General features: G+C 42.3%; 2 protein-coding genes across 9 annotated transcripts; one reads left to right on the top strand and one right to left on the bottom strand.

Moving 5' to 3' along the window:
- Positions 1-1,860: 1,860 nt before the first annotated feature.
- ZNF655 (zinc finger protein 655) lies at positions 1,861-16,868 on the bottom strand. Of its 7 annotated transcripts, none has more exons than XM_078074374.1 (5): positions 15,339-15,477; positions 6,590-6,681; positions 6,437-6,478; positions 6,061-6,165; positions 1,861-5,547 (listed from the first exon to the last, which is right to left on the bottom strand). In XM_078074374.1, exons 3-5 carry the CDS (start codon positions 6,456-6,458, stop codon positions 4,157-4,159), a joined length of 1,518 nt encoding a protein of 505 aa, XP_077930500.1. In that variant the 5' UTR covers positions 6,459-6,478; positions 6,590-6,681; positions 15,339-15,477; the 3' UTR covers positions 1,861-4,156. The 7 variants fall into 7 exon arrangements, with proteins under 7 accessions (XP_077930500.1, XP_035920691.1, XP_035920690.1 ...); XM_036064803.2 differs by lacking the exons at positions 1,861-5,547; positions 6,061-6,165; positions 6,437-6,478; positions 6,590-6,681 and adding exons at positions 11,708-12,534; positions 13,527-13,653; positions 14,059-14,144; positions 16,711-16,848 and having other exon boundaries at positions 15,339-15,501; XM_036064798.2 differs by lacking the exons at positions 6,437-6,478; positions 6,590-6,681 and adding an exon at positions 16,711-16,868 and having other exon boundaries at positions 15,339-15,481.
- A 48-nt stretch (positions 16,869-16,916) lies between these two features.
- On the top strand, positions 16,917-25,819 carry FAM200A (family with sequence similarity 200 member A). Of its 2 annotated transcripts, none has more exons than XM_036064810.2 (2): positions 16,917-17,113; positions 23,787-25,819. In XM_036064810.2, the coding sequence occupies exon 2, from the start codon at positions 23,937-23,939 to the stop codon at positions 25,605-25,607; it is 1,671 nt and encodes a 556-aa protein (XP_035920703.2). In that variant the 5' UTR covers positions 16,917-17,113; positions 23,787-23,936; the 3' UTR covers positions 25,608-25,819. The 2 variants fall into 2 exon arrangements, with proteins under 2 accessions (XP_035920703.2, XP_035920701.2); XM_036064808.2 differs by lacking the exon at positions 16,917-17,113 and adding an exon at positions 20,974-21,102.
- Positions 25,820-26,135: the final 316 nt, after the last annotated feature.

The following is a 26,135-nucleotide window of genomic DNA, read 5'->3' as shown; positions in this document are numbered from 1 at the left end:
TCCAGTAAGGAGTGCCTATGGGGAGGCAGTTCCTACCACAGTCTAGGATTCCTGATGACCTCTCAATTCATATTTAAGTTCTCCAAAACCAGAATATCCCTCCCTGGACAATGCTAGTCCTGCACTGCTAAATGCTTGCTCCTTAATTCCCTCTTTTTTAGATTTTATGCTAAACACTTACATTCTCACTGGTTTTTATATTGGTGTTTATGTTCGTAACTTTTTGGCACTTAAGATATAACCAGTACCTTTTACATTACCTCATTTAATTTTCATGCTATTATTAACCATCGTATAGACAAGGAAACTACAGAGGCTAACATGCCTAAAGTCACACAGCTAGTAAATAGCAAAGCTCAAACATAGGTATGTCCAATTCGTCATTGCTGTGACAACTACTCTGTTTTAGTCTTCATCACTTAATATTGATGGTTTGATTTATGTTACTGTGCCCACGGGCTGGCACTGAACATCATCACATCTGGCAACTGTACTACTGAATGAATGAATGGATGAGGTCACATTTTCAGAGGTGGGAATTCCATTGTGCTTTGCCGTTATGACACCCAAGGGGCCTCCTTTCAACTTCATTCTTAAACTTCCTTAGTTGCCCACATACTACTTCCTAGGGTAATGCATTCCTCCAGAGAGCTTCTTACCTTGAAGATGCCAAACTCTTTCATCTGAAGGCCTTCTGATATGCTCTTTTGCCTGAAATACTCTCCCTGCTCCTCTTCCAGTGGTCCCCATCTCTCCAGTCTACGTCTATCCACGCTTTTGCTCGTCAAAAACCTAGGAATCAAACTTGATTTTCCCATTACCCACCTTGTTCCAATGCTGTAATTTAGTCAGAAGTGACAGGAAATCTAATACATGTCCATCAATCAGCAAGTTCCAGTTAGCAGGGAAAAAGAGCACATTCTGGGCATTGAGAAATGGAAATGTAAATCTAGTAATGGGAGCTGGGATAGCTTGACAAGAGCTAAGAATTTGGGAGCTCTGACCTGTGGCATGTCATTGTCAAAATCATCTAAGCCTGTTTCAGGGAGCAGGATCTCTGACTAGCTCCCAAAAGATACTGGGATATTTTCTCCTAGTATCCCAGACAGCTCTGGGAGCATTCAGATTAATTGCAAACTGGTAAGTCAACCACTGAGGATATAACAGGGAATGAAGAGCTATCAAAGAAAACTTCTCTGGGTTCTGGGATGTGTCTAATATCAACATCATGATGATGGAAAGCCTGGGAGTCAGGCCGGACTTGAGCCATTAACTTGCTGAGTGACGCTAACAGATTCTTCAACCTCTCTACACCTCAGTTCCTCTGTAAAATGGAGCTAGTTCCCTTGCAGAGGTGTGAGGATTAAGTTTGAATATGAACATACATATGCATGTAGGTAGGTGGATATTTGGTGTACCTCAACTATTAGATTTCTTCTCTTCCCTCTCCTTTAATCTTCAAGATTAAAACACTAAAAACACAAACTCACATTATATTGGACTGATTAAATATTCCAAGTTTAAAGAGACAATTGTCCTCCAGGATTATTTTGGTTTCTCATTTTTTAAAATGTGTTTTACTTATTTAAAAAAAAAACACACACATTCTGCCTAGTCCTACTGAAACCTCAAACTATTTATGTGCCAACAACATCCCAAGTGAATAATCCTTAAAACCCTAAACATTCAGACTTTGTTCCCCAAGTCTGTGGAAGAGCAAGCTTTCTATCAGTGTGAAGGAGACTGATCCACTCCTGTTGTGAAGCAGGTTTCTGGAAGGAACTGAGTCGCAGCCAGGAAGGTGATTCCAAGATTTCCAAATGCTTCTGGCTGAGGCCTTTAGATATTTTTTGAAACAGATTCTGAGTATCAAACACACCTTTATTCAAGTGGAAGTACAAAAGCACATTCCTAAACCAAATGCATACATGTGATTTTTACATATTCTGCTATTTAGGGATTAATCTGTTTCATAATCACCAGAAGTGACCATTGGTCTCTGTACATAAGGGCATACACATTCATAAACAATGGAAAAAAAACATGCATTTTTCATTTGCTTTTACATTTAAATCAATTCATTTAGATCTCTACTTTGCCCTGATAAGATCCTATGCTTGCTGATGGCTAAGAGGCAAAATACGGTGGTAGAACTATCTTAGAGCTTAGCCATAAGAGGATTACAGAATAAGCAGTAAATTGTTATATATTTGTTGAGAATCCCTAGTGAATATTATAACATCTGAACTATGAAGGCCTCACTTGCTGGAATGACAGTAAGAATTTTAAGTAACACCTGTCTTAAGAAACTTAAGATGGAAAAATATAATAAAATGCTTTGACAACATCTAAAGAATCATGAATTCTTGGCTAGGTGTTGACAGTGACCCTGAACTCTGGACATCCTGACATCTGTGATCACTTTTATCAATCAAAAAACCAAGTTCTTTTATATGGCCTGTAGACTCTTGTAAAATACAGAAAATGCGATGACGAATAAACAATTATACACAAAGCCCCCACACTTCAAATACTGTCCTGGATTGATGGGAGAGGGGGGGCAAAAATCCAAACAGATAAAGAAGCAATCGTAGTAGTTAAAATTTTACCAGGAAGACCTGCCACTCTCTTGAAATACTCTCTCCAGAGAGATTACAGAAGAACAGCAGTATCTTTTTTGAAAAGCTGCATTCCCTTATGAAGTTCTCTGACTTTTCTGTATATGTTCTTTATATTTTGCCCTATCAAAAGCAGACCTGAGCATTTTGCTGTCCTTCAACAGGAAGTATATAAAATAATTCTAAACTTTGACATGCAGAACAGGCGCTGAATGAATGTAGCTAGACCATCAGGAGTCTTGTTGGCTCCCTGATGTCCTTAGCTCTTTTAGAGGGCTGTGGGATGCAGACAAGACAGCTATTGGGTGGGGTGTCATTTGAAAATGTTTAGCTGCCTGCCGCAAACGCAGTAGAGATGGAATCCTTCAAACTCATGGATGGACAGGATGTGGAAATCCAATTCTTTTTAAAGGTAGATGCTTCACTTTAGGAAAGAAGACACCAGAACACGAACATCAAGTAGGGATGGCAAACCTGCTGGTGAGAAGCTTAAAACTAGAAAACCATCATTTGAAGGTACTAAGAAAATGGAGAAATTAACAGGAATCCAAGTGTTGTGGCTGGAAAGCAACAGGAAAGTAGGATGCTCAGAAAACAGCAGACCTAAGAGTCTGTTTTGGAGAGAACTTGGGCTGAGAACAGCAGAAAAATCTAAATGAGCTACTTTCCAGAAGTTAATTATGTTTTTACATGGGTGTATTAACAATATCTTAGAGAAGCTGTAACAGGAACCAAATTTCAGGAAAAATAAAAATGTTCATAGGCCATATTTTAAAAAATAGTTTAAATGAGCTCCATAAATAAAGTTTATATACCTACCTACACCACCTATTAAATAAAAGAATACCATGAGGAAACAGCATTGCATTCACCAAGTCACTCCTCAGACTATCTTCTTCTGCAATGAAAAAATCAGGGCTAACAATTTTATATAAAAATTTCTCTCCAGTATTTTGATGTTGAGTAAAGCCTGAAATGTAGAGGTACATTTTTTCCATTTGCATTGTATCAGATTCTGGTCTGGTGTGGAGATTCTAATGACGAAAAAGACTTGAACTCCCACTGAAAGATTTGTCACCTTTGCTACACTTGAATGGCTTCTCCTGGGCACGGATTCTTTGACGTTGAATAAGGGGTGGAATATGACTGAATCCTCCCATGCGCATACATGCTTATTACATTCATAGGCTTTCTGCATGGAATGAATTTGATGCTGAACAAGGTAGTTTCTTTGACTGAAGGCTATTTCACATTTATTACAGTGATGGAATTTTATTCCAGTAAGAATTCTCCAATGGTGACTAAGGTATGAAAATAGCATGAAGCATTTACCACATTCAATGTATTCATGGATTTTCTCATTGGTATGGGTTCGCAGATGTCGATGAAGTTTTAACACTGACAAATAGTTTTCCTACATTCATCACATTCAGAGAGTTTCTCTCTGGTGTGGATTCTCTGATGCTGAATAAGGTTGAGCTATGACTGAAGGCTTCACCACCTTCAGTACATATATAATTTCTCCCTGGTGTGAACTCTCAGATGTTGAATGAGGCCTGAATTTGACTAAACGTCTCCCCACGTTCGTCACATTCATAAGGTTTCTCTTTGGTATGAATTCTTTGATGTTGACCAAGGTGTGCTGTCTGACTGAGGTTCTTTTCCCATGCATCACAATCAAAGGCTTTTTCTCTGGTGAGGACTTCTTGCTGAAGAACAAGATCTGAGCTATGATTGAAACTTTCCTCATAATCATTACACTCATAGGACTTCTCTTTCCCATGAATTTTGTGATGCTGAATAAGGCATGAAGTTTGACCAAAAGCTTTTCCACACTCATTACATTCATGTGGTTTCTCTCCTGTGTGAATTCTTTGATGCTGAATAAGATGGGAATTCAATCTGAAGTCCTTTCCACATTCATTACACGTATAGGGCTTTTCTCTGAGATGAATTCCTTGATGTTTCATAAAGGTCAACCCACAATCATTGTATTCATAGGCTTTCTCTTCACAGTGGACTTTCTGATGTTCAGCAAGGTGTGAGGTATGATGGAAGTCACTGCCACATACAGTACACTTACAGGGCATCTCTCTGTGAATCTTCTGATGTTGAGTAAGATGTACACTGCGACTGAAAACCCTTTCACAATTACTACATTTATAAGACTTTGCTCTAGTGTGAATCCTCTTATGTGGAGTTATGTCTGAGCTCTGACTACAGGATTTATCAGATGCTTCACAGGATTTATCAGATGCTTCACATTTATAGGGTTTTTCTCTAGTGTGTATTCTTTTATGTCGACTAAGACTTGAACTCTGACTGAAAGATTTTTCACATTCTTTACATTTGTAGGGTTTCTCTCTAGTATGAATTCTCTGATGTCTAGAAAGGGCAGAGCTCTGATGGAAGACTTTCTCACATGCATCACATTTATAGGATTTCTCTGTGGCAGGAATGCTGTCACATTTACTAAGATGGGAGAGATCCATTAAGCTTTCCTTATATTCACTACTCTGAACATCCTGTATGAGATTTATTTGTTCTTGTTTACCAGCAGCTGAATTCTGGTTCACACCCATGTCATACTTATCAGTATCATCAATATTCTGTATTCTAAGAACTCTCTGATCTGTATCAAGGGTAGAGTCCAGACTGAAGCTTTTTTCAGGTTCATTACATTCACTGTCACTGGTGAAGGCTTTCTTGCTGATTGTTATCTGCCTAAACTCTCTCTCCAGGAAGAGAAATTTCCTTAGGATTTCCTGAAGCCTTTCTAATCTGTCCTCAGGTTTAGACACTTCTCTAGTCCCAGGAACTTGGGCAATATCCTTTTTGAGTCTTCCTACTCTCACTTTGTATGAATGTACTTCTTCCAAAATTTCCTGCTTAGGAATCAACAGCTTGTTCTCTTCTCTTGTCTCTCCATCTGATTCAATATATAAATAGAAAATGCAAATGTAATCTGTACCCTGTGCTTAGGGGGAAAAAAAAAACCTCAGAGAGGAGAAAACTAAATAATCTAGAATCTACTAAAATGAGAGTTTATTTACTCTGAAGCACAGGCACAAAATCTCAACAGCAGATGCAAGGGCATGAATAGGAGCAGTGAGGTAATATACAAATGGTTCAGGGTGTGGTAGAAACAGAGGACGTTTTTGGCAAAGAAGATAACCAATTAAGGTGTTTCAAAGCAGGTAATAGGGAAGTAGTTCAAAAGAATTATAGATAAGCAACTTGAACAGGGACCCAGTACAACTTGTGGATAAGGGATAAAGTAAATGCAAAGAATTCATCAAAACTGAAGGGAAGAGGAAGGAGCTCGCCATCTAGTATATAGACCGAGCTCTTCATTCTGACTGCCAAAGCAGCTACAATTTGGCTCAACAATTTGACTCTTACTTCCCTACTAATTCCATCTGATCGATTCTACCTTACTCACCTGAGCAGTCATCTCTTAAGACTTCTCTATTCTTAGTTTCCAGATCAAAGACCTGTAGATCTTGTTCCCGCTGGGAGATCCCATCAGGCTTGGAAATTGGAAATCCTGCTCACAGAGAAGGAAATGGGATGTGGCGATTTATCCCCAGACACTACACAAAGACACTTTTTCTCTTAACTAACAGTTAATGGAGAGAGAAAGTAAATTCTTAGAAGACATTAGGGAAGGCCTGGAGAGTAAGAAGGGCAAAGATCTTCTACAGGGAGCTCCTACTTGTGCTCCAGGAAGAGGTGTGTTACGGGGCAAGTTGATGACTTTGGGAGAAGTATTCATTTAAACATTACTCAGACAAGGGAATTGGTGCATGAGTGTGTACCTGTCTTCACAGAAGTGATCATTTTCACTCTTCAGCTGTTGCCTATAGATCAATCTTTGTATTAGACCTGGTCTACAAGTATTAGACCAGGTCAAAAGGGAAGTCATCAAAATATAACTTCGCTGGACTGGAGGAAGGTGAATACTCAAGCACCTGTTGTGTGGTGAGCTCAACTGCAGCAACAGAATCAGTGAGGACTGATATTCCAAGAACCAATCTCAAGAAACTTCACCAATCTCAATTCGCTTCAGTGAACATGAGGAAACAAAAAATAACACATTCTTACCCATTAGGAGCTTACACTCTTGTTTATTCAACAAACATCTACGGGGTGCCTCCCATATGGAAACTATGTAGAGACAGATATAAACAACTAACTATAATATGATAGAGAGAGGCAAGTGCAATGAAAGTGCACCTTCACATAAAAATGGTCTTTCTTGGCTTACATAATGGACTGCTAGGATCTAATCTCTTTTAAAGCAAAAGCAAGAAGCAGTCTGATCCTGAGGGGGGCAGAACTATTATAGTATCAAAGGGGAAGTTTTTATACGTCTTCAGACTAGAAATCTTCTAGTAGCACACATACAAGGGCTAGCTCAAGCCCGTCAACTCCAAAAGCCTTTTCCTCCACTTACTGAATGTCTACACAATTTATTATTTGTTCCTCTTATCCTGACATGTCACTATATAATGGAGTTTATAGATTTTTATTTAACTGGCTTCAGGAATTATCATCCCTACTTCATTTATAAACTCTTACTAGCAGGGACCATGTATCTTATATCTTGTACTTCTTTTGATTTATTTACTTAAGAGCTACTTAATGAGTGCCAATTTTGTGTCCTAGCGTCAACATATAACAGATAACCAGTTTATTAAAGGGCACTAGGCCTGTAAAATATGACAAACCAACAGCTGTCCTCTTGGGATTCCATGTGAGAACCTATGAACAGGAAGATACAGAACAGATAAAAGAAAGGCATTTACTGTGTTCCCGAATTCCTGCTGGGGATTAACAGTCTATTCCCCTCCTTTGGACGCTTATTTAGTTGAGGTCCTCCATGTCAAATGAAATAGTTTTCAAGTTTAAAAAAAAAAGCATGGCATGAAGCAGCAAATATTCTGCTCAGAATTCTGATAACAGAATTTGTAACTTTTAGCTCAGATATCAAAGTGTTTCTAAGTATTTGATAACTGAAGCAAATGTTGCTTATTTATTCTATATCTATACCCACATCACCTATACACAACAAAAAAAACTGTCTCCATGAGGAAAGAAGGGTTTGATTTTAGATTGTGTTTAAGTTAATGCAGTCAGGAATAAGAGAAAATGTCTAGTAGGCAGTTAGAGATAAAATACTACAGTTCTGGGGGCACCTGGGTGGCTCAATCGGTTAAGCGTCTGCCTTTGTCTGAGGTCATGATCCCGGGGTCCTGGGATCGAGTCCTACATCAGACTCCTTGCTCAGCGGGGAGCCTGCTTCTCCCTCTGCCCACCATTCCCCCTGCTTGTGCTCTCTCTCTTTGACAAATAAATAAATCTTAAAAAAAAAAAAAGAAAGACTAGTTTTGATGAGAGAACAGGGTTCAAAATATAGACTTAAAAGTCATCTATATCGGGGCACCTGGGTGGCTCAGTCGTTAAGCGTCTGCCTTCGGCTCAGGTCATGATCCCAGGGTCCTGGGATCGAGCCCCACATCGGGCTCCCTGCTCCGCGGGAGGCCTGCTTCTCCCTCTCCCACTCACCCTGCTTGTGTTCCCTCTCTTGCTGTGTCTCTCTCTGTCAAATAAATAAATAAAATCTTAAAAAAAAAAAAAGTCATCTATATCATCAGTATCATTAAAATATTAAGCTAAGGTTTACTGCACATTTGGTAGGTGCAAAGTACCACACCAAGAACTTTACAAATTTTCACTAATTTAATACTCATCATAACTTTATGAAGTAGAAACTACTGCTGTACCCATTTTACAAATAAGAAAACTAAGACTGACAGTTTAAATAACTTGCCCAAGGTCACAATAACTAGCAAAGCTAGGGCTCAAACCCAGTCTTTCAGAACCTGGCTTTCACATAATCTGCTAGTAAAAAATAATGATTGTGTTGAAATCTGTCCCTTCCTCCAACATATGTACAGAAAGACAACAGGAGATCAACATACCGACAATGGAGTAAAAAGTGAAAATAAATAAAAAAGAACAGAGAGGGGCGCCTGGGTGGCTCAGTTGGTTAAGCGTCTGCCTTCGGTTCAGGTCATGATCCTGGAGTCCTGAGATTGAGCCCCACCTCGGATTCCCTGCTCAGTGGGGAGTCTGCTTCTCCCTCTGTTCCCCCCCACCAACTCCGCTCGTGTTCTCTCTCAAAAAAAAAAAAAAAAAAAAGAACAGAGAAATAGTGATTATAGAGTAATACATGGATAGCCAGGATCCAACATATTTGGAGTCATGGATGTTCTAGTTAAAAGCAAACTAAAAGATCACTTAAGTGTCAAAGAAATGAAAGTCTCTTTAAAATAAAAATCCAAACTCTTTCACAAAAGTATGAGCAATATTCAATCGGAGGAAATTCCATTATAAAGAAATAATTTAAACATACTCCTGAAATTTGTTTATATTAAAAAATCTGGTCTGGGGCACCTGGGTGGCTCAGTTGGTTTAGCATCCGACTCTTGATCTCAGCTCAGGTCTTGACCTCAGGTTGTGAGTTCAAGCCCTGTGTTGGGCTCCATGCTGAGCGTGGAGCCTACTTAAAAAATTTTTAAAAAAAAATTTTTTTTAAATCTGATCACCTGCAGTCCTTTCCAAAAAAGCATTTAAGTAACTACCATGAGCCAGGTACTTACACTTACAACATAATTTAATCTAATTTAATCCTTGGCATAAACCCAGAAAGGCATACATTATTTTTCATGTTTTATAGTTGAAGAAAATAAGTATCAGTTTAAATAATCTGCTCAATGTAGACAGTTGGTAAGATGAACCCAAGTCTGATTCCACAGTTTATATTCTTTCTAGTCTAACATTCTAAGGGTCACAGGAAGCATTAAGGCAGGTTTTCTTGCCATTGGCCTGAATGCCTTTTTCCTAAATTTTAAAGTCAGAACTCTATGCTTTCAAAATATGCATTTGCAATTAATTTTTCCTATCTAAAATTATTTAATCTTTTATTAAAACCTTTTAATTTTTAATTTTATTATTTTTTTTAAGATTTTATTTATTTGACAGAGAGAGATAACAAGAGCAGGAACACAAGCAGGGGGAATGAAAGAGGGAGAAGCAGGCTTCCTGCTGAGCAGGGAGCCCAACGCAGGGCTTGATCCCAGGACCCTGGGATCATGACCTGAGCCGAAGGCAGATGCTTAACAACTGAGCCACCCAGGCACCCCAAAACCTTTTAATTTTTTTAATTTAAACCTTGACAGTTCTCCAATTAGCTTTATTTTTAACTTAACCTGGTCTTTAAAAATAACATTTAAAATTCACCTCATTATTTGTTTTTTTGCTTATACCAGTTATGCTAAGATTTTAGCCACCTGGAAGCTTCATGCCCTTCTTCTTGGTCCTTAAGAGACAAAAGAAATCTCTCCTTAGTAATATTGTTCTTATGTAGATACCTATTTATTTTATTTTATTTATTTATTTGAGAGAGATAGTGAGAGAGAGCAGAGCAGGAGGGAGGGGCAGAGAGAGAAGCAGGCTTCCTACTGAGCAGGGAGCATGACACAGGGCTCGATCCTATGACCCTGGGATCATGACCTGAGCCAAAAACAGCTGTTTAACCGACTGAGCCACCCATGCGCCCCTAGATACCTATTTTAATGGACTGTATTCCTACACAATTTTATTTCTTCTTGAATGCATGTTCTTTCTGCTCCCAAACTGTACAACCTAATGCCCATCTGTCCAATTTTTCATGGCTTTTTCTGATTGTCATCAGAGTATAAAGCCGTAAGAATATAAAAAAACCACATGTGAGGTCCCTGGGTGGCACAGTTGGTTGAGCATCTGACTCAGTTTTGTCTCAGATTGTGATCTCAGGGTGGTGACCTTAGGGTCGTGAGATCAAGCCCCATGTCGGGCTCTGCACTCAGCACGGAGGCGACTTGGGACCTTCTCTCCCTCTGCTCCTCCCCACCACTCTCTCTCTCTAAAGAATTAGATGTATAAATCTTTAAAAAACAAAAACAAAAGCTCAAAACACCATATGTGGTTGGACTACTTGTCCTAAGGGGCAAAACAATGAAAAAGAACATGAGCTTCAGATTCAGATCTGAGTCTTATGCCTAGTTCTGACCCTGAGGGGATCACTTAACTTTTGAGCCTGTTTCCTCAGGTATAAAATAGAATAACATTTGCTCACAGGGTTATGGCAAGTACTAAATGAGATATGTATAGTACCTCGTAACACATTGGCTCCTCAATAAATAGTAAATAGCCATGGTAGTAAAAGACATTCTATACAAAATCATTTTTGTCCTCATGACATCAATTTCAAAAAGCAAAGGGTATGTGCCAAACATTTCCTGATTTATCAACTTACTTAACAACCAGAATTCTGATAGGCATGTTTCTAATGATGTCAATGGTGGTGGCATCCTGAGAGCAATAAGGCACCTGCCACACTGACCCTGTATGAAATGCAATCCAGACCACTTTCCTGGTCTTAATCTCCGGCACTAAGTCACAGATAACTTCCCTTTGGGTATGACCCTCAAGCCAATAATTCACTTGCTGTCAACAGAACATGCTTTTTAGATTTGTTAATGAAAAATATGACTTTTCACTTACTTTTTTATTCGTTTATTCAGCTGTTCATACTCTGTATGTTTACTACTATATAGTAAAAGCACTTACCCAAAGGAACAAAGTTTTGATGTCTGTGACAACTGAGCTACTGCCATGGGGAAAAGATGTGAACTTGACAGTGGGGCTGCTAAGTCCATATTTTACAATACCAAACATTAAGCTAATTAAGTGTATAAACTTACATTTCAGGTGGAGTCTGCTGAGCCCACAAATATGAGAATGATTTCCTGAGAACTAAAAAATAATTAACTAAAAAGATGCTGCTGACGTGGTCACAAAAGCAAGGTGAACAGGAGGGTCTGTTGTATGCATTTGTAGCCAGTATGTGTGCGTGTGCATGAGTGTCCTGTACTTGTGCAGAGATGACACAGGAAATGGGATAAAATTCAGTCTAATAGCACGCTGTGCTACTAGGCTGACTCAAGTGCTAAGAAGTTTGTTTACTCCAAAAAGTAGACAGGTTAACTGTTGGAAATTATGTAATTATTAGATAAAATTAACAGCAGTTTACAATTACATCACTTTACAGTTTACAAAGTTGTTAAATATACATTCAATTTGATACCCTGAAATAAAGAAATTAAACTCTTTTGCCCTCCCATTTCCCATCCATCAAGGACAGAGCTAAGGAACACTTGATCAGGAAAAGTCATTTAAATGCATCAATCTGTATAGCACCACAAAGAATAAAGGGGACAAAGTCAGGGCCTTGGAGGGGGCCATGGGGACTTAAAGGAGAAGACTAGAGTGTTAAACATGAGGAAAGCCCAGGGGTCACAGAAAAGTCAGACAACAGAAGGGGCTGGTCATATTCACTACAGAAAAGAGAGGTGCACAGCATATGTTCCACATTCTAAAATAACATGAAAAGATCATAACTGAGGAGCTGGAGTTGAACTTTGTGGTTTCTCAGAACACAAGTAGATGACCACCAATCGTGGCTTATGAATGAACTCAGAACTCAGGTTCAAAATTCATCTGGCTGCAATGGAGGACCTCCTTGGCCCTTCCGAAATTTAACAAAGGTCATCTGAGGAGCTGCAATTTTACACAGTGGTGGCATCCTGAGAGCATCAATCAAGTGTAATATCTTACAATCGTGGAAAAGGAGTTTCCGAGCGGGGACGAGCAATATCGATGGGAAGCCGATACTTGGGCCATCTCTTGGAGATTCCTGCTGAAAGAACTGCAAGTGTTTCTCCAGAGAAAGCACTTGCCTGGGTATGACTCAGGGCCGGGCAGGAATTCACACTATGAATCCGGGTGGTAGGAAGGCGGAGAAGTATGCCTACAAAGATCAAAGAGCCAGGAATGGGAAACACACTAAAAACCTTCCCAGTGGGCAGGCTGCCTCCCCACAGGTAAAAAGCCTTCTTTAATCCTGAGCATAATCAAGGAGACAAAGGAACACCCTGGATGCCACCAGCATAGGCAAAGCCAAAAAAAAAAAAAGAGAGAGAGAAAAGAAAAAGTGTGATTAAATATATACATACAAAAGATTAAAAACAAAAAAAAGCAGAAGCAGAGACTGGCAAAAAAAAGAGGAAAAGGAGCAATGCTCACATCAAGGGGGCTGCCAACAGCCCCGTTGATGCTGCTCTAGAGCACTACCGGGTGCCTAATCCCGGCAGCCCGCTGTACCACCCAAACAACAAAGGAGAGACTCGGTTTAAAGCTGAAACTTCTGCTGCTCCGGGTGAGGTTACTTAGGACTACCATCTGGATGACTCACTGAAATAGACTTGCAGTGAGTCATGTCTTTAAATGAAGTCTCTCGAACTCTGCCTCTTGGAGATGAATTTAGGAATGTTAAGAGGTGAGGGATCATTCAACAAGGATTTTAGCCTATCTTTAAAAAAAGAATTTCTTCTTCCAAGGAAAATGCGAAACTTTCAGATACAGGGGCACTGAATTACCAGGAAGGAACTGTCTGGTTGTGGATTGGGAGGCTCTAAAGTCCCTCTCATAAAAAAGGAAAAGATAGAGAAGGTGAGAACTTAGGCAAAGCACAAGCAAGTTTCCCTTTTCTAACAGGAAACAGATGCCCCACGAAAGCAGGAATCGTTAATTAAAGATAAGGAGTAAAATGTCTCCTCTTGAACTCACCCCCCCGCAAGAAAACCCACTCCCAGAGGAAATGACCTTGAAGATGGAGGATTCAGAGGTTCTAAGACCTGGAATCTGAACCAATCTCTACTTTCTCAGAGACCTCGCACCTCCTCAGAAACAAGGAAGTAAAGAAATCCTAATAGGTAAACTGAATAATAAGAAAGTCCTTACCCAGTGAGACCACGTTCCCATAATTCTCTAACATCACTTCTCTGTAGAGATCCCTCTGAACAGGGTCCAGGCATCCCCATTCCTCTCGAGTAAGGTGCACAGCCACATCCTCGAATGTCACAAACTCCTGAAATAACACAGCCTGGCTGCTCTGGGGAATGAGGCCACTATAGCATCGTGGCCAGAAAAAAGGAGATGACACAGAGAGGGCGTCGAGGGTGTCCAGTGTGTAGCAAAGCTGGGGAGGAGGGAAAACAGACTAGAAACTAGGGAATAAGTTCCATAACCTTTAACATCTAATAAACGCCCATCACAGCACCAGGGATAGAGAAGGAACAGTGTTTACTGGTGGAGGTGGGGAAATGGGAAGGTGGTTTCTGTGAAGTCCAGGTCTCTGAAGAGGATCAATTCCCAAACTGGGGTCTGCTATTGAAAAAAATTCGCGGCAGGGTTTACGGATGGGATGAGGGAAGGGCCACACTCGATCAGTAGCAACAGTCCCTGAGGAAAAACAGAGGGTTCCTCAGCTCACCTGGTACCTGGCTGTCAGGAGCGTAGCTGCCTGGTCTCCTGGGCTTCCCTCATGGGGAAGAGCAGGCACCTGGGGAACAGGTGGAGCTGAGGGAGGAGAGAGGAGCCAAGAGTGAGAGCAACCCTTCCCCAGGGCTCCCTGACAGAAGAGGGAGTCAGTGGGACCCTTCTTCACATCAACATTCTAGTAAAACCAATGAACGTTTATCAGGTACTGAGTGCATCTACTCTGCTCCTTCTCAGCATCAGCATGCCCTCTTTACCCATGTTTAGACCCGTGATTCAGGATTTTCTTATAAAATCTCATATTTCACTTTATTCTCATGACAGGACATTCCTCTAACAGGAGGGTAAGCACTACACCTGTTTTGCAGATGGGCAAAGCAAAGCATAAAGACTTGCAGTGACCTGTCCAGGGCAATGACTATTTAGCTGACTTCTGATGCTTTCCCAGACACTGTTCTGTAAATTTCAGTAAGCCTTCATGTGAAAGGGCACTGTCTCTGCAACCATTGTGTAAGGCTCCCAAGAATAAGGAATGGTCATCTGTTTCCTCACAACCTTTTCCACACTCCCGCAACACCCCACAGCACTCTACACACCATGGCACTCAATTGGTGTTGCTGACACATAAGTTATTTCAGGCACTGCAGTTGGCCACAGCAATTTAAAACAAGGTTCTTACAAAACAAAAAAAGTACAAGACATGTCAACCTATCTATACGATACATAAAGATGTTACTGCTGAGTCAATATGTGATATGTATACACTCGTACAGGCGTTGTGCTCGACCAAGGAATTAAATGGTTGCTTTTTTGGCCAAAATTAGATTAGTCACAAACACTGCAGCTGCAACAGAACGGCAGGTGGCAGAGCTCGCAAAGTCATCAAGGAGGGAAGAAACTAAGTGAAGGGAACAGGGGGAGAGAAGGGCCCTAAATCTAAGAGGAAGTAAAAGCGAGGCAAGGATTGTGAGATGCAGCAAAAGCAGCGTATCTTAGAAATTGTTCTGGATGTGAAACCAGGATAAAGTGGAGGTTGTATGAATGAAAAAAAGCCAAAGCAGAGTGAATGACCACCACTCTGCCTATTAAAGAAAGATGGGCTGTCCTTAACAGAAGAGCCCAAGACCAGGACTGAACTGAGTCCCATCTGACCCTCCCTTCCAGACCTCCCCTAGGGGCCATCTTCTTATTGAAGTTCCCGGCCTCTCTCATACCAGGCCCAGGAGCCCCACTGCACCCCCGTTCTCTTGGATTTAAGTGCTCTCTCGGCCTTACCCCCATTGAGCTCCTGTTCCATGTCGGTGTCCTGCACGAACGGAGGCTCTGGGGACAGACCCTCAGACAGGCTCTCCAAAGACTGAAACTGGACAGCTGGCGATCCTGCTGCTTCCTGGGCGGATAGCTCCTCCATCCCTGTTCTGGAGGACAAGGACCATCACTGCCGGGTGAGATTGCGAGAATTTATTGCACTAAGTTAAGCCAGCCCATTATTTTACATCCTCAGGACTTAGCAAAGTATCTTACACACTGCAGGTACTCGATAAAAACAGTTAATAATAACCAACCACCTTAATAAAACAACAGAAGGAAAAATGGAAATTATTCAGTTTCAAATATTTAAGAACCAAATCATATGGTCCAAGTGTGCAGCTTTAAACTCCACTAATTCAGAATTTGTGGTATTTCAAGAAAAACAAAAATCAAGAAAGCACAACTTAAAGATTTCTGAGAAGAGTTTAAAATATTTGAAATGTATAGGGGCGCCTGGGGGGCTCAGTCGTTATGCGTCTGCCTTAGGCTCAGGTCATGGTCCCAGGATCCTGGGATCGAGCCCCGCATCGGGCTCCCTGCTCGGCGGGGAGCCTGCTTCTCCCTCTCCCACTCCCCCTGCTTGTGTTCCTGCTCTCGCTGTGTCTCTCTCTGTCATATAAATAAAAAAATAAAATCTTAAAAAAAAAAAATATTTGATATGTACAGACTTCTTTCAAGGGTCAAGTTTGTACCCAGAGAAACATGCTAGTTCTGATTACCTTTTTTTTTTTTTTTTTTAAGGCAGGCCCCCGCGGAATTACTTGGCAAACACTCTGCCCACTTTGAATTCCTAAATAGGCTTGCCTAATGACAAAATTCCCACCTGGTGGGGGGAGGGGGTGGGGGTCAGACCCTTCACCAACGCAGACGAGGCGGGCAGGCCGCTTCCCACGGCCCTGACAGTGAGCCAGGGAAGAGCTGAGACTCAAACAGGTTTGGCTCGTGTCCTTCAAACCCAAGGACGCCACAGGGCTCCGTCCCGCTTCCACAACCCCAGAAACGGCCCTGGCGCCCTGCCCTCGGAAGGCCTCGCCCGGCGCTGCCCTCCTCCCACTTCCCTGTTAGGTGAACACGCGCTCCCCGAAGAGCAAGGCGGGCCACAGAGACCCAGCTCGCACCAGGGCAGGGTCACCGGGCCCCGGCGGCGAGGCCCTCAGTCCGCCGGGCGTCAGGGTGAACCCTGACTGAGAAGAAACAGGCCCTCGCACCCCAGCCCCTGAGCGCTCCTGGGGACGAAACCGCCGTCGGCCGGAACCGGGCGCCTCCCCCTCCTTCCCGGGAGCCTAAACTAACGGCGACGCCCACCGCGACCCCAGAACGGCTGCCAGGCACTCACCCGAGCGGAGGGGCAGGCCAAGCGGCCGTCCCGTCGCGGACACCCTCGCTCTAGGAGCAGCCCCAGCGTTTCCGGGGTCGCTCTAGCCCGCTCGGAGGCCGGCGCTTCTCAGTGGCACTTCCGGAGGCGGAGTCCGACGGCTGTGGGCAAAAGGCAGGCCCCGGATGAGGGCCCCGGATGAGGGTCCCGTACCGCGAGGGTCTCGTGCTTTTTTTTTTCTTTTTTTTTTTCCGTGTACTTCTCTGGGTCTGACCTCCCTCGGTGCTGACCCCTCTGGCAGCCTCTGTAGCCAGTATACCAGTAATGACCGCGACAGCCCCGGATTTGGGAAAGCGGCCCCGCTGGCTCTTCCGTGGTTCCAGCCAACCCTCGAGCCCCCGCTGGGTGGTGGCCAGCCCACGTGGTGCGTGTCGGGGGTGAGGAGGCGTGGCGGACCTCCTGGTCCCACTTCCTTAAGTCAGCGGGTGGGGAAACAGCACAGGGGTGCAAAGTACACTGATTGTTTTTTTAAGATTTATTTATTTTAGGGCGCATGGGTGGCTCGGTCGGTTGGGCATCTGCCTTCGGCTCAGGTCATGATCCCAGCGTCCTGGGATCGAGTCCCGCATCGGGCTCCCTGCTCTGTGGGGAGCCTGCTTCTCCCTCTCCTCCCCATTTGTGCTCTCTCTCACTGTCTCTGTCTCTCTCTCTCTCAAATAAAATCTAAAAAAAAAAAAAATTTTTTTTTAAATAAAAAATAAAAAAAGATTTATTTGAGAGAGAGAGATGGGGGTAGGGGCAGAGGGAGAGAGAGAGAATCTCAAGCAGGCTCTGCACTGAGCAGACTCTCCTGCTGTGGGGCTCGATCCCATGACCCTGACATCAGACCTGAGTTGAAACCAAGAGTCCCTCCCTTAACTGTGCCACCCCAGGCACCCCCAAAACACACTGATTAAAGCGAGGGTGGTAGGAGGACCACAGAAAATCGTGGGATCAGAAACTATTAATGTTTTGGAGGAAGGGACAGGGCATTGAGGAAGTTGGGGTTGGTCAGAGAAATTGATCGTGGAAGACAGCTGCGTTCCTGGTGGAAAGACTGGACCCTACAGAAACGGATAGGTAAAGCAGGGAGCATGAGGACAGGCGCTAGAACAGAAGCCCTGAGGGCATTGTGACCTCCCAGATCCTTCCAGAATGGGTGTCTAGTGGTGAAACTGGATTTGCAAGGGGCTTTAGATATTAGTCCTTTAAGTTTACAAATCAAGTATGATCCTTTAATGACATTTGACATTTCAAATTAAATATAAGAAAAATCAGAAGTGTAGTATTCTACATGCTTTTTCAAATTCCATCAGCCTCTCAGAGATTCTAAAATGCCTTCCCTTTCTTTCCTTCTTGAGTGTCATTGATCTAATGCAACTTCCTACTATGACACAATCTCTAGTCTACAGTATCGGCACAATGGAGTCAGCATCACAGAAGATGCACTGCTTAGTCAGCTGCTTGCTGTACCGCTCCAGTTAGAACCTTATTCTTGTGTTGAACAAAAATATACCCCCTGGTGATGTTTGTTGTTCCTGTTGAGATCCCTGGGACAGTAGATGGCACATTACTTCCTCCTCTTCATTAATAGCTCTTCTGATATTCTAGGATCGCTCTGAGTTTGGGGTTTTTTCCTGAGTTGCCATTTCCCCACAAGTCGTACCAATTAGACTGCTGCATTTCCGCAGCAGAGGTGAGCAAACTGTGCCAGTGGTGCATTTGTGTTTTAAGTTTTAGCTGACTCAGGCAGTTTGCTCCAGTGAGAGTACCTTAGGAGCACTCATTTAAGAGTCCACTTCTCGGGGCGCCTATGTGGCTCAGTCAGTTGAGCATCCGACTCTTGGTTTCAGCTCTGGTCATGATCTTGGGGTTGTGGGCTCCGACTCTGCACGTTGAAGAGTCTGCTTGTCCCTCTCCCTCTGCTCCTCCCTCCGTGCTCTCTCTCTTCTCTGTCTTTAAATAAATAAAATCTTAAAAAAAAAAAAAAAAAACCACTTCTCTTCAGTAGGCATCCATCCCTAACAAAAAGTAGTTAGAAACTAATTTTGCTTTTGAGCAAAATTTTCAACAGTTCTTCAGATGACATAGGTGGCAACAGTTAGCCAACTCATAAAGTTTGTCATTTTTATCTTATACTCTATTGCTTCAAAGAAAAAACTATATGAACAACTATTCCCAAGGGATTGAGCACTTCCTTCATCTTTCCCATATGCCCACCATTGCACTAGGCATGGATAGTTACAAAAGAAAGAAAATATTACACCAGAATTGACACAGGCTCTAAACAAGGGTTTGTTTTCCCTGACTGCTTTATCTCCACTGGCACCATCATCTGAGGGTTTATAGGATGCCTTATCCATTAGACACACCTTAAATCAAGGAACCCACTTTATGGTCAAGGAGGTCTGACAATGAGCTTGTAACCGCAGAATTCATGGTGCTTACTCATCACCCAGAAGCAGCTATCCGATAGAACTGTGGAATGGCAGGGGCACCTGGGTGGCTTAATTGGTTAGGTCTACCTTTGGCTCATGTCATGATCCCAGGGTTCTGGGATCGAGCCCCGTGTCGGGCTCCCTGCTCAGTGGGGAGCTTGCTTCTCTCTCTCCCTCTGCAGGTCCCCCTGCTTGTGCTCTCCTGCTCTCTCTCTGTCAAATAAATAAATAAAATCTTAAAAAAACAACAACAACAACTGTGGAATGGCATATTGAAGACTCAGCTCAATTACAACCTGCAAAGTTGGGGAGCTGTCCTCTAGTATACAGTATTTGCACTGATACTCATTGAACCGATAACATATATATGATATTTTGTCTCCAATAGAAAGACTAAGTGGGTACAGGAACCAAGGGGTTGAAACAGGAGCAGCCCCTATTACTATCATACGCAGTAACTCACTTGTGGAATTTGTGCTTCTTATCTCCAAACCCAGAGTCTTCTGGGTTGTGGTTCTGATTTGCAGGAAGAACATTTCTTCTAGGAGCTACATTAAGTGTTCCAGTGAACTGGAAAGTGAGAATATCACCAGGCCACTTCAGGTTCCTTGTGCCAGTAGATCAACAGGCAAAGAATGGAGTTATTATAAAGGCCCCCCACAGTCTCTGCCACACACGCTACATAAATACAAAAACATACCGGCCATCTGCATTCAATAACCTACCTTCCTGAACCTTTTAGGCACTTTAATGTAGGAATGAAGGGGGGCGGGTGGTAGGGATGAAAGGGCGAGGGCAGGGTTTAGACAAGAAAAACAACGCATAACAATGTAATGGCTCTTGGAGATGACTTGGAACACTGGAAGGAAATTTGAGGAAGTATGTAGAGGAAGAAGTTCTGGGACTACAAGGTCTTCAAGGAGGACCATAGTTTAGTGAGCCAGCCAGTGATTAAGAAGGAAAAGATCTACTCAAGTGGTTTATTGAAGAGTCAATGGGGAAGTAGAAAGAAAACAGCGACAACCACACCAAGGTCAAACCTCATAGGGGATGGGACATTATTTAGGGCTTGGAAGGTTACTCAGACTATCACCTGGTCATTGGTTGCCTCTGTAGCATGTGGCTCTAACTCTGGTGGGCTTTCCATTGTGCTCAGACTTGTCTTGGAATTTCGAGTGTGTGTGTGTCAGTCTTTCAAGGTCTTGGTTATGGTTTTATAAAAGGTGAGGTTTCTTGATCTTCTCAAGTAATGGTAAAAGCCGTAACTACTGTGCTAACATTTTGACAGCAAAATTGAACTTACTCTAGTAATTACATTATTATGAGGCCGAAAACTCCCTGGTAACTTTCGCCAAGCTCAGAATCTCACCACTATCTAGTACTAAAGAAGTTTATTGCCCATAGAAGAAATTTTTGAAAATACTGCCCATTCAAATGGCAGTACATAATCAGGGTCCCCAGAGAAGCCGCCACTTTGGTTTTGTGAAACCATTCATTCTTGCCTTTGATATTCCTCAGTCTGCATTTTTGTTACGGTTCCTCTTAGACACACCATCACTAGTATTGTTTGATAAGAACTAGAATTCTTATGATTACTGCCATGAATAAACGTGTAAGTATTTGAGCGGGGTGGTATCAAAGGAAACTTAAGCCTCCTTTTCCGAGGCGGGAAAAGCTGAGCTGAGGTGAGAGATCCCCAAAGCCAGACTGGCGATTGAAGAACAAGGCTGCAGTCCTCCCGCGTTCCTAGAGAGAACCTCGAAGGGCAGCGCGGCCCCGAAAGGCTGGTGTTGTCGCACTTCCGGCTTCTGCGAGCCAGACAGACGTGCGCGCGCACTGAGGGTTGTGGCGAGCGGAGGGTTCCGTGCTGCTTTTCGACCATCCCAGTCACCTCCCTTTTCTGTCCCAGCACCCCCAGACTTCTCCGGGGTTCACGGTGAGACGTGGGTCCGACTAGGGAGGATGGGCGGGAAAGAGGTGGATGTGTAGAGCCGAGTTCCGCGACTTCCCTCGCCACGACAGCCCCCGACGGGAGGAGGAGGGTCCACGTTCCCGTCCTGCATCCCAGCCTCGGCCGGAGGACGCGCAGTCTCCCGGCAGAGAACAGCCCCGGATCCAAGCGGAAAGGGAACGGCGTTTTGTTTTCCGGCTAGGATGAGGTGCCTCTGGGACCGGGAAGAGGCAGTCCACTGCGTGCCCCGCCTAGGCTCTCTTGTCCTCGGTTTTCACTCCGGGGGTAGCGGACAAAAGGACCCTGGGCTAATGTCTGTGTTCCCCAGTTGTCCGCATTTGCTTTCCTTCTGGTGAGGGCTTTTTTTCCTGAGTTCTTAGGGACCCAAAAATGTAAAATGAGGAAGACCCACCAAGCTCCACGGGCTTTTTCTTTTTTTTTTAAGGGGACAAGTTTGCTAAGCCTCATGAATGTTTGCAGATCATGTGCTCAACCCCCCAAGCCCATCACCAATAATGGTGGTGATTAGTGTTCGAAAACTAGGGAATAAAGTGATTTTGGACGCAGTAGGAAAAGATTACATACACTTCACTCTTTTCCTTGCAGTTTCTGAACTTTCTGATTTTTAAATGTCTGATTTCAGACATCAGGTGGATTTTTCAGTTGTGCAAGGTAATTGTGCTTGACCTCAAGCGGTGAGTGGTGAAGGGGATTTGTGAGGATGCAATGGAAAGTGTGTTGGGCTAATAGGAGACCATTTCCAGTGCGCTCTCTGCCACTGATTAGCAGGATGATCTTGGACGGAACATCACCAGGTCTCAATTTTGTCCTAAGTAAAATTAGATTATCTCAAAGGGTCCTTCCAACTTGGAAATTCATTGATAAGTGAATTTAACTGAAAAATCCACCTGGGCCAAACCTAATGTCCCATCTCCGTTTCCTGCAGTGCCACCAGAAAGATACTTCTGTTATTGAGAGAAAGTGGCAAAGGACCAAACACGAAAACACAACACAGATCAGTGCTGAAAAGACTGTATGCAATTAATCAGTTGCAGAGAATTCATTGAAAGCATACCAATGAAACCTATTTGCTGGAGAAGTAGGTTGGTTACACAGTGCAATGGGAGATAAATAACTTACCATGGACACATAATTTATTTCTGTACTTTAAATCTGTGCTATTATAATATTCCTCCCGTTCTTACTCAGATGTTTTACAAATAACTTTATAGTTTAATTTATAAATGGCATGCCCTTCCAAATGTTGAAATACCAGACTTATAACAAATTTGTTGATCTTTCTAAAAATGGGCAGCAAATACTGACCTTGTATTCAAACCAGTGTTTTTTAAATGTCTATGAGTTGCAAGGAACTACATAGAATGACTTACAGGCAACGATAAGAGCAAAAGCACAAAGGAACAGTCTAGTTGAGATAAGGCATGAAACCATTACAAATGAAATTTCAGGGTAAAAGCCATAAAAATATTACATATACCAAACTAGGAATGGAAACAGTGAGTCTAAAGTTGAAAGAGGACTGGGTTCTGGGATCATTCAAGTAATGTAAAGTAAAACCCTGTCTTTCAGCTGCCCTTGCCCAGAATATTAGCACCACCACTCCTTGCAGGCCTACAGGTCAGGGAGGAGTGACTGTGCCCCTGACCTCGGCCCTGTATCTTTTGAGTTTCACTTCCTCCGTGTCCCTTCATTTTGATTCATACTCCCACTATGAGGGAACACATCTAGGAACATGTGATCGATTCCCCCTTCCCCACCTTTAAAACTTTGACCCAGATGTCAAAGACTGAGATGCCTTTTCCTTCCTCTTAAAAGACCACAGACAGATGGGATTTTCAGAAGATCTATCACTAAACATGGAGAGAAATGAGCAAAGAAAATGTAATAGTTGTAAGGTGAAATTCAGCAACACAAATGGTGACAGAATATAAGTGCTGTGAGATGGGCACCGAAGCGGGGGGGCTATCAGGAAAGGTTAAGTGGGTTTCAGTATTTTTTAAATACAAATACAGGTTTTATTTTTTTTCCCTGTGCCCCAGTGGGTCATCCTGTACACCCTACTCAGATGGTCATTTTAAGAATGACTAGATCACTCTTTTATAGTGACTAGATTCACAGTGTGGCAGCACAGCTAGGACCTTGGGCTTAAGACTTGGGTTTGAGTAGTGGATCTACTACACTGTGGTGTTAGACACATTATTTAATCTTTCTGAGCTTTTTATTTTTATTTTTTTAAAGATTTTTTTATTCATTCGAGACACACAGATACAGAGAGAGAGAGCATGAGCAGGGGGAGCAGCAGAGGGGGGGGAGAAGCAGGCTCCCGGCTGAGCAGGGAGCCCGATGAGGGGCTCGATCCCAGGACCCCGGGATCATGACCTGAGCCGAAGGCAGATGCTTAACCGTCTGAGCCACCCAGGTGCCTCTCTGAGCTTTTTAAAATCGGAGTAATCATGTACTGCATAAGGTTTCCGTGGGTATTAAATGAACTATATACAAAAACATAATGTAATGAACTGAATCTGTCTGCACATAGATACCAAGACATTGGATTTAGTGAATTGTCTTCATGACTACTCACATGAGGTGTTAGCACTGCACTACAATGTTACTTTTTCATACTGCTATTAAATTTTTCTACTCTGCAGGATAGCAAAAACTGGTCTCCTAAAACATCTAGGACAAAAAGGACAGTCCTGCAGACAGATCCTGTTTGGATCAAGTGAGCCAGTTCTTTGAATCTGAACACTGCTGAGTCAAGGCATACCGCAGATTGGTCTCCCCAGGCCACCCAGGAGATGGAAGGCGTAGTGATCGTGAAAGTGGAGGAGGAAGATGAAGATGAGGAAGACCATTTCCAAAGGGAAAGAAACAGCATAGAATCATCCCCACCATTTCTTAGTCGGTCTACAACCATGAATGAGAGGGCCTTGTTATCATCATACTTGGTTGCGTATCGAGTAGCAAAAGAAAAAATGGCTCACACAGCTGCTGAAAAAATTATTCTTCCAGCATGTATGGATATGGTACGGACAGTTTTTGATGATAAATCAGCTGATAAATTAAAAACCATACCCCTTAGTGACAATACGATATCTCGTCGAATCTGTACGATCGCAAAACATTTAGAGGCGATGCTTATTGCGCGGCTACAGTCTGGGATAGATTTTGCAATCCAACTTGACGAGAGCACCGATATTGCAAGTTGTCCAACTCTCCTGGTTTACATCAGGTATGTGTGGCAAGATGATTTTATAGAGGATCTGTTGTGTTGTTTAAGTTTAAATTCACACATAACTGGATTAGCTTTATTTACTGAATTAGAAAAGTGCATTGTTGGTCAATATAAATTAAACTGGAAAAATTGTAAAGGAATTTCAAGTGATGGAGCAGCAAATATGACTGGAAAACATAGCAGGGTTATTGAAAAACTGTTAGAAGTAACATGTAATAGGGCTCTTTGGAATCACTGTTTTATTCATCGAGAAGCTTTGGTGTCCAAGGAAATTCCACCAAGTCTAATGGATGTATTGAAAAATGCAGTGAAAATTGTTAATTTTATTAAAGGAAGCTCACTGAACAGTCGACTTCTTGAAATATTTTGTTCAGAGATTGGAGTTAACCATACCCACTTACTGTTTCATACAGAAGTTCGTTGGTTGTCTCAAGGAAAAGTACTGAACAGACTATATGAACTCAGGAATGAGATTTACATTTTTCTCACTGAAAAGCAATCTCATTTGGCAAATGTTTTTGAAGATGACATTTGGGTAACAAAACTGGCATATTTAAGTGATGTTTTTGGCATTCTTAATGAGTTAAATTTGAAAGTACAGGGGAAAAACGATGTATTTCAGTATCTTGAACATATTCTAGGATTCCAAAGGACATTATTGTTGTGGCAAGCAAGACTTAAAAGTAATCGCCCTAGCTACTATATGTTCCCAACTTTGTTGCAACACATTGAAGAGAACATTATAAATGAAGACTGCTTAAAAGAAATAAAATTAGAGATACTGATGCATCTCACTTCTTTGTCTCAAACCTTTCATCATTACTTTCCAGAAGAGAAATTTGAATCATTAAAGGAAAATATTTGGATAAAAGATCCATTTGTTTTTCAAACCCCAGAATCAATCATTGAGTTAAACTTGGAGCCTGAAGAAGAGAATGAATTATTGCAGCTCAGTTCATCATTCACACTAAAGAATTATTACAAGACGTTAAGTTTATCAGCATTTTGGATTAAGATTAAAGATGAATTTCCATTGCTAAGTAGAAAGAGTATATTGTTGTTACTACCATTCACAACTACCTATTTGTGTGAACTAGGATTTTCAATCTTGACAAGATTAAAAACAAAGAAAAGAAATAGGCTCAACAGTGCACCTGACATGCGTGTAGCCTTATCCTCCTGTGTTCCTGACTGGAATGAACTTATGAACAGGCAAGCACACCCCTCACATTAAATCCAATCTCCATGAAATTTTGGTTTTGTACTTTTTAAGGGCTTTTTTTTTTAGTAGATTGTATTTAAATATTAATAAAATTATATTTGGAATTTACTGTGTTTCATTTTCCTATGTAGTATCATTTCAGGAAACTTGTTCCACTTACACGAATTGGATGTATGTGTATCCAGAATAATGATGTGAAAATATATTTCTGCATATTACTGTCAGTTTTGAAAAATAGTACTTTTTTTTTTTTTTAAGATTTTATTTATTTGACAGAGACACAGCGAGAGAGGGAACACAAGCAGGGGGAGTGGGAGAGGGAGAAGCAGGCTTCCCTCGGAGCAGGAAGCCCAATGCAGGGCTTGATCCCAGGACCCTGGGACCATGACCTGAGCCGAAGGCAGACGCTTAACAACTGAGCCACACAGGCACCCCAGAAAAATAGTACTCTTAATACGTAGTCTTATACTCAGATCTGTCCCCATCTTCACCGCTGCTGCCTTGCTTCTCCCTTTCAGGCAGAGCCCCATTCAGGTTCGA

Source organism: Halichoerus grypus, chromosome 6, assembly GCF_964656455.1.
Source record: "Halichoerus grypus chromosome 6, mHalGry1.hap1.1, whole genome shotgun sequence".
In the NCBI taxonomy this organism is placed as follows: Eukaryota; Metazoa; Chordata; class Mammalia; order Carnivora; family Phocidae; genus Halichoerus; species Halichoerus grypus.
This window is presented reverse-complemented; position numbering and strand designations above follow the sequence as displayed.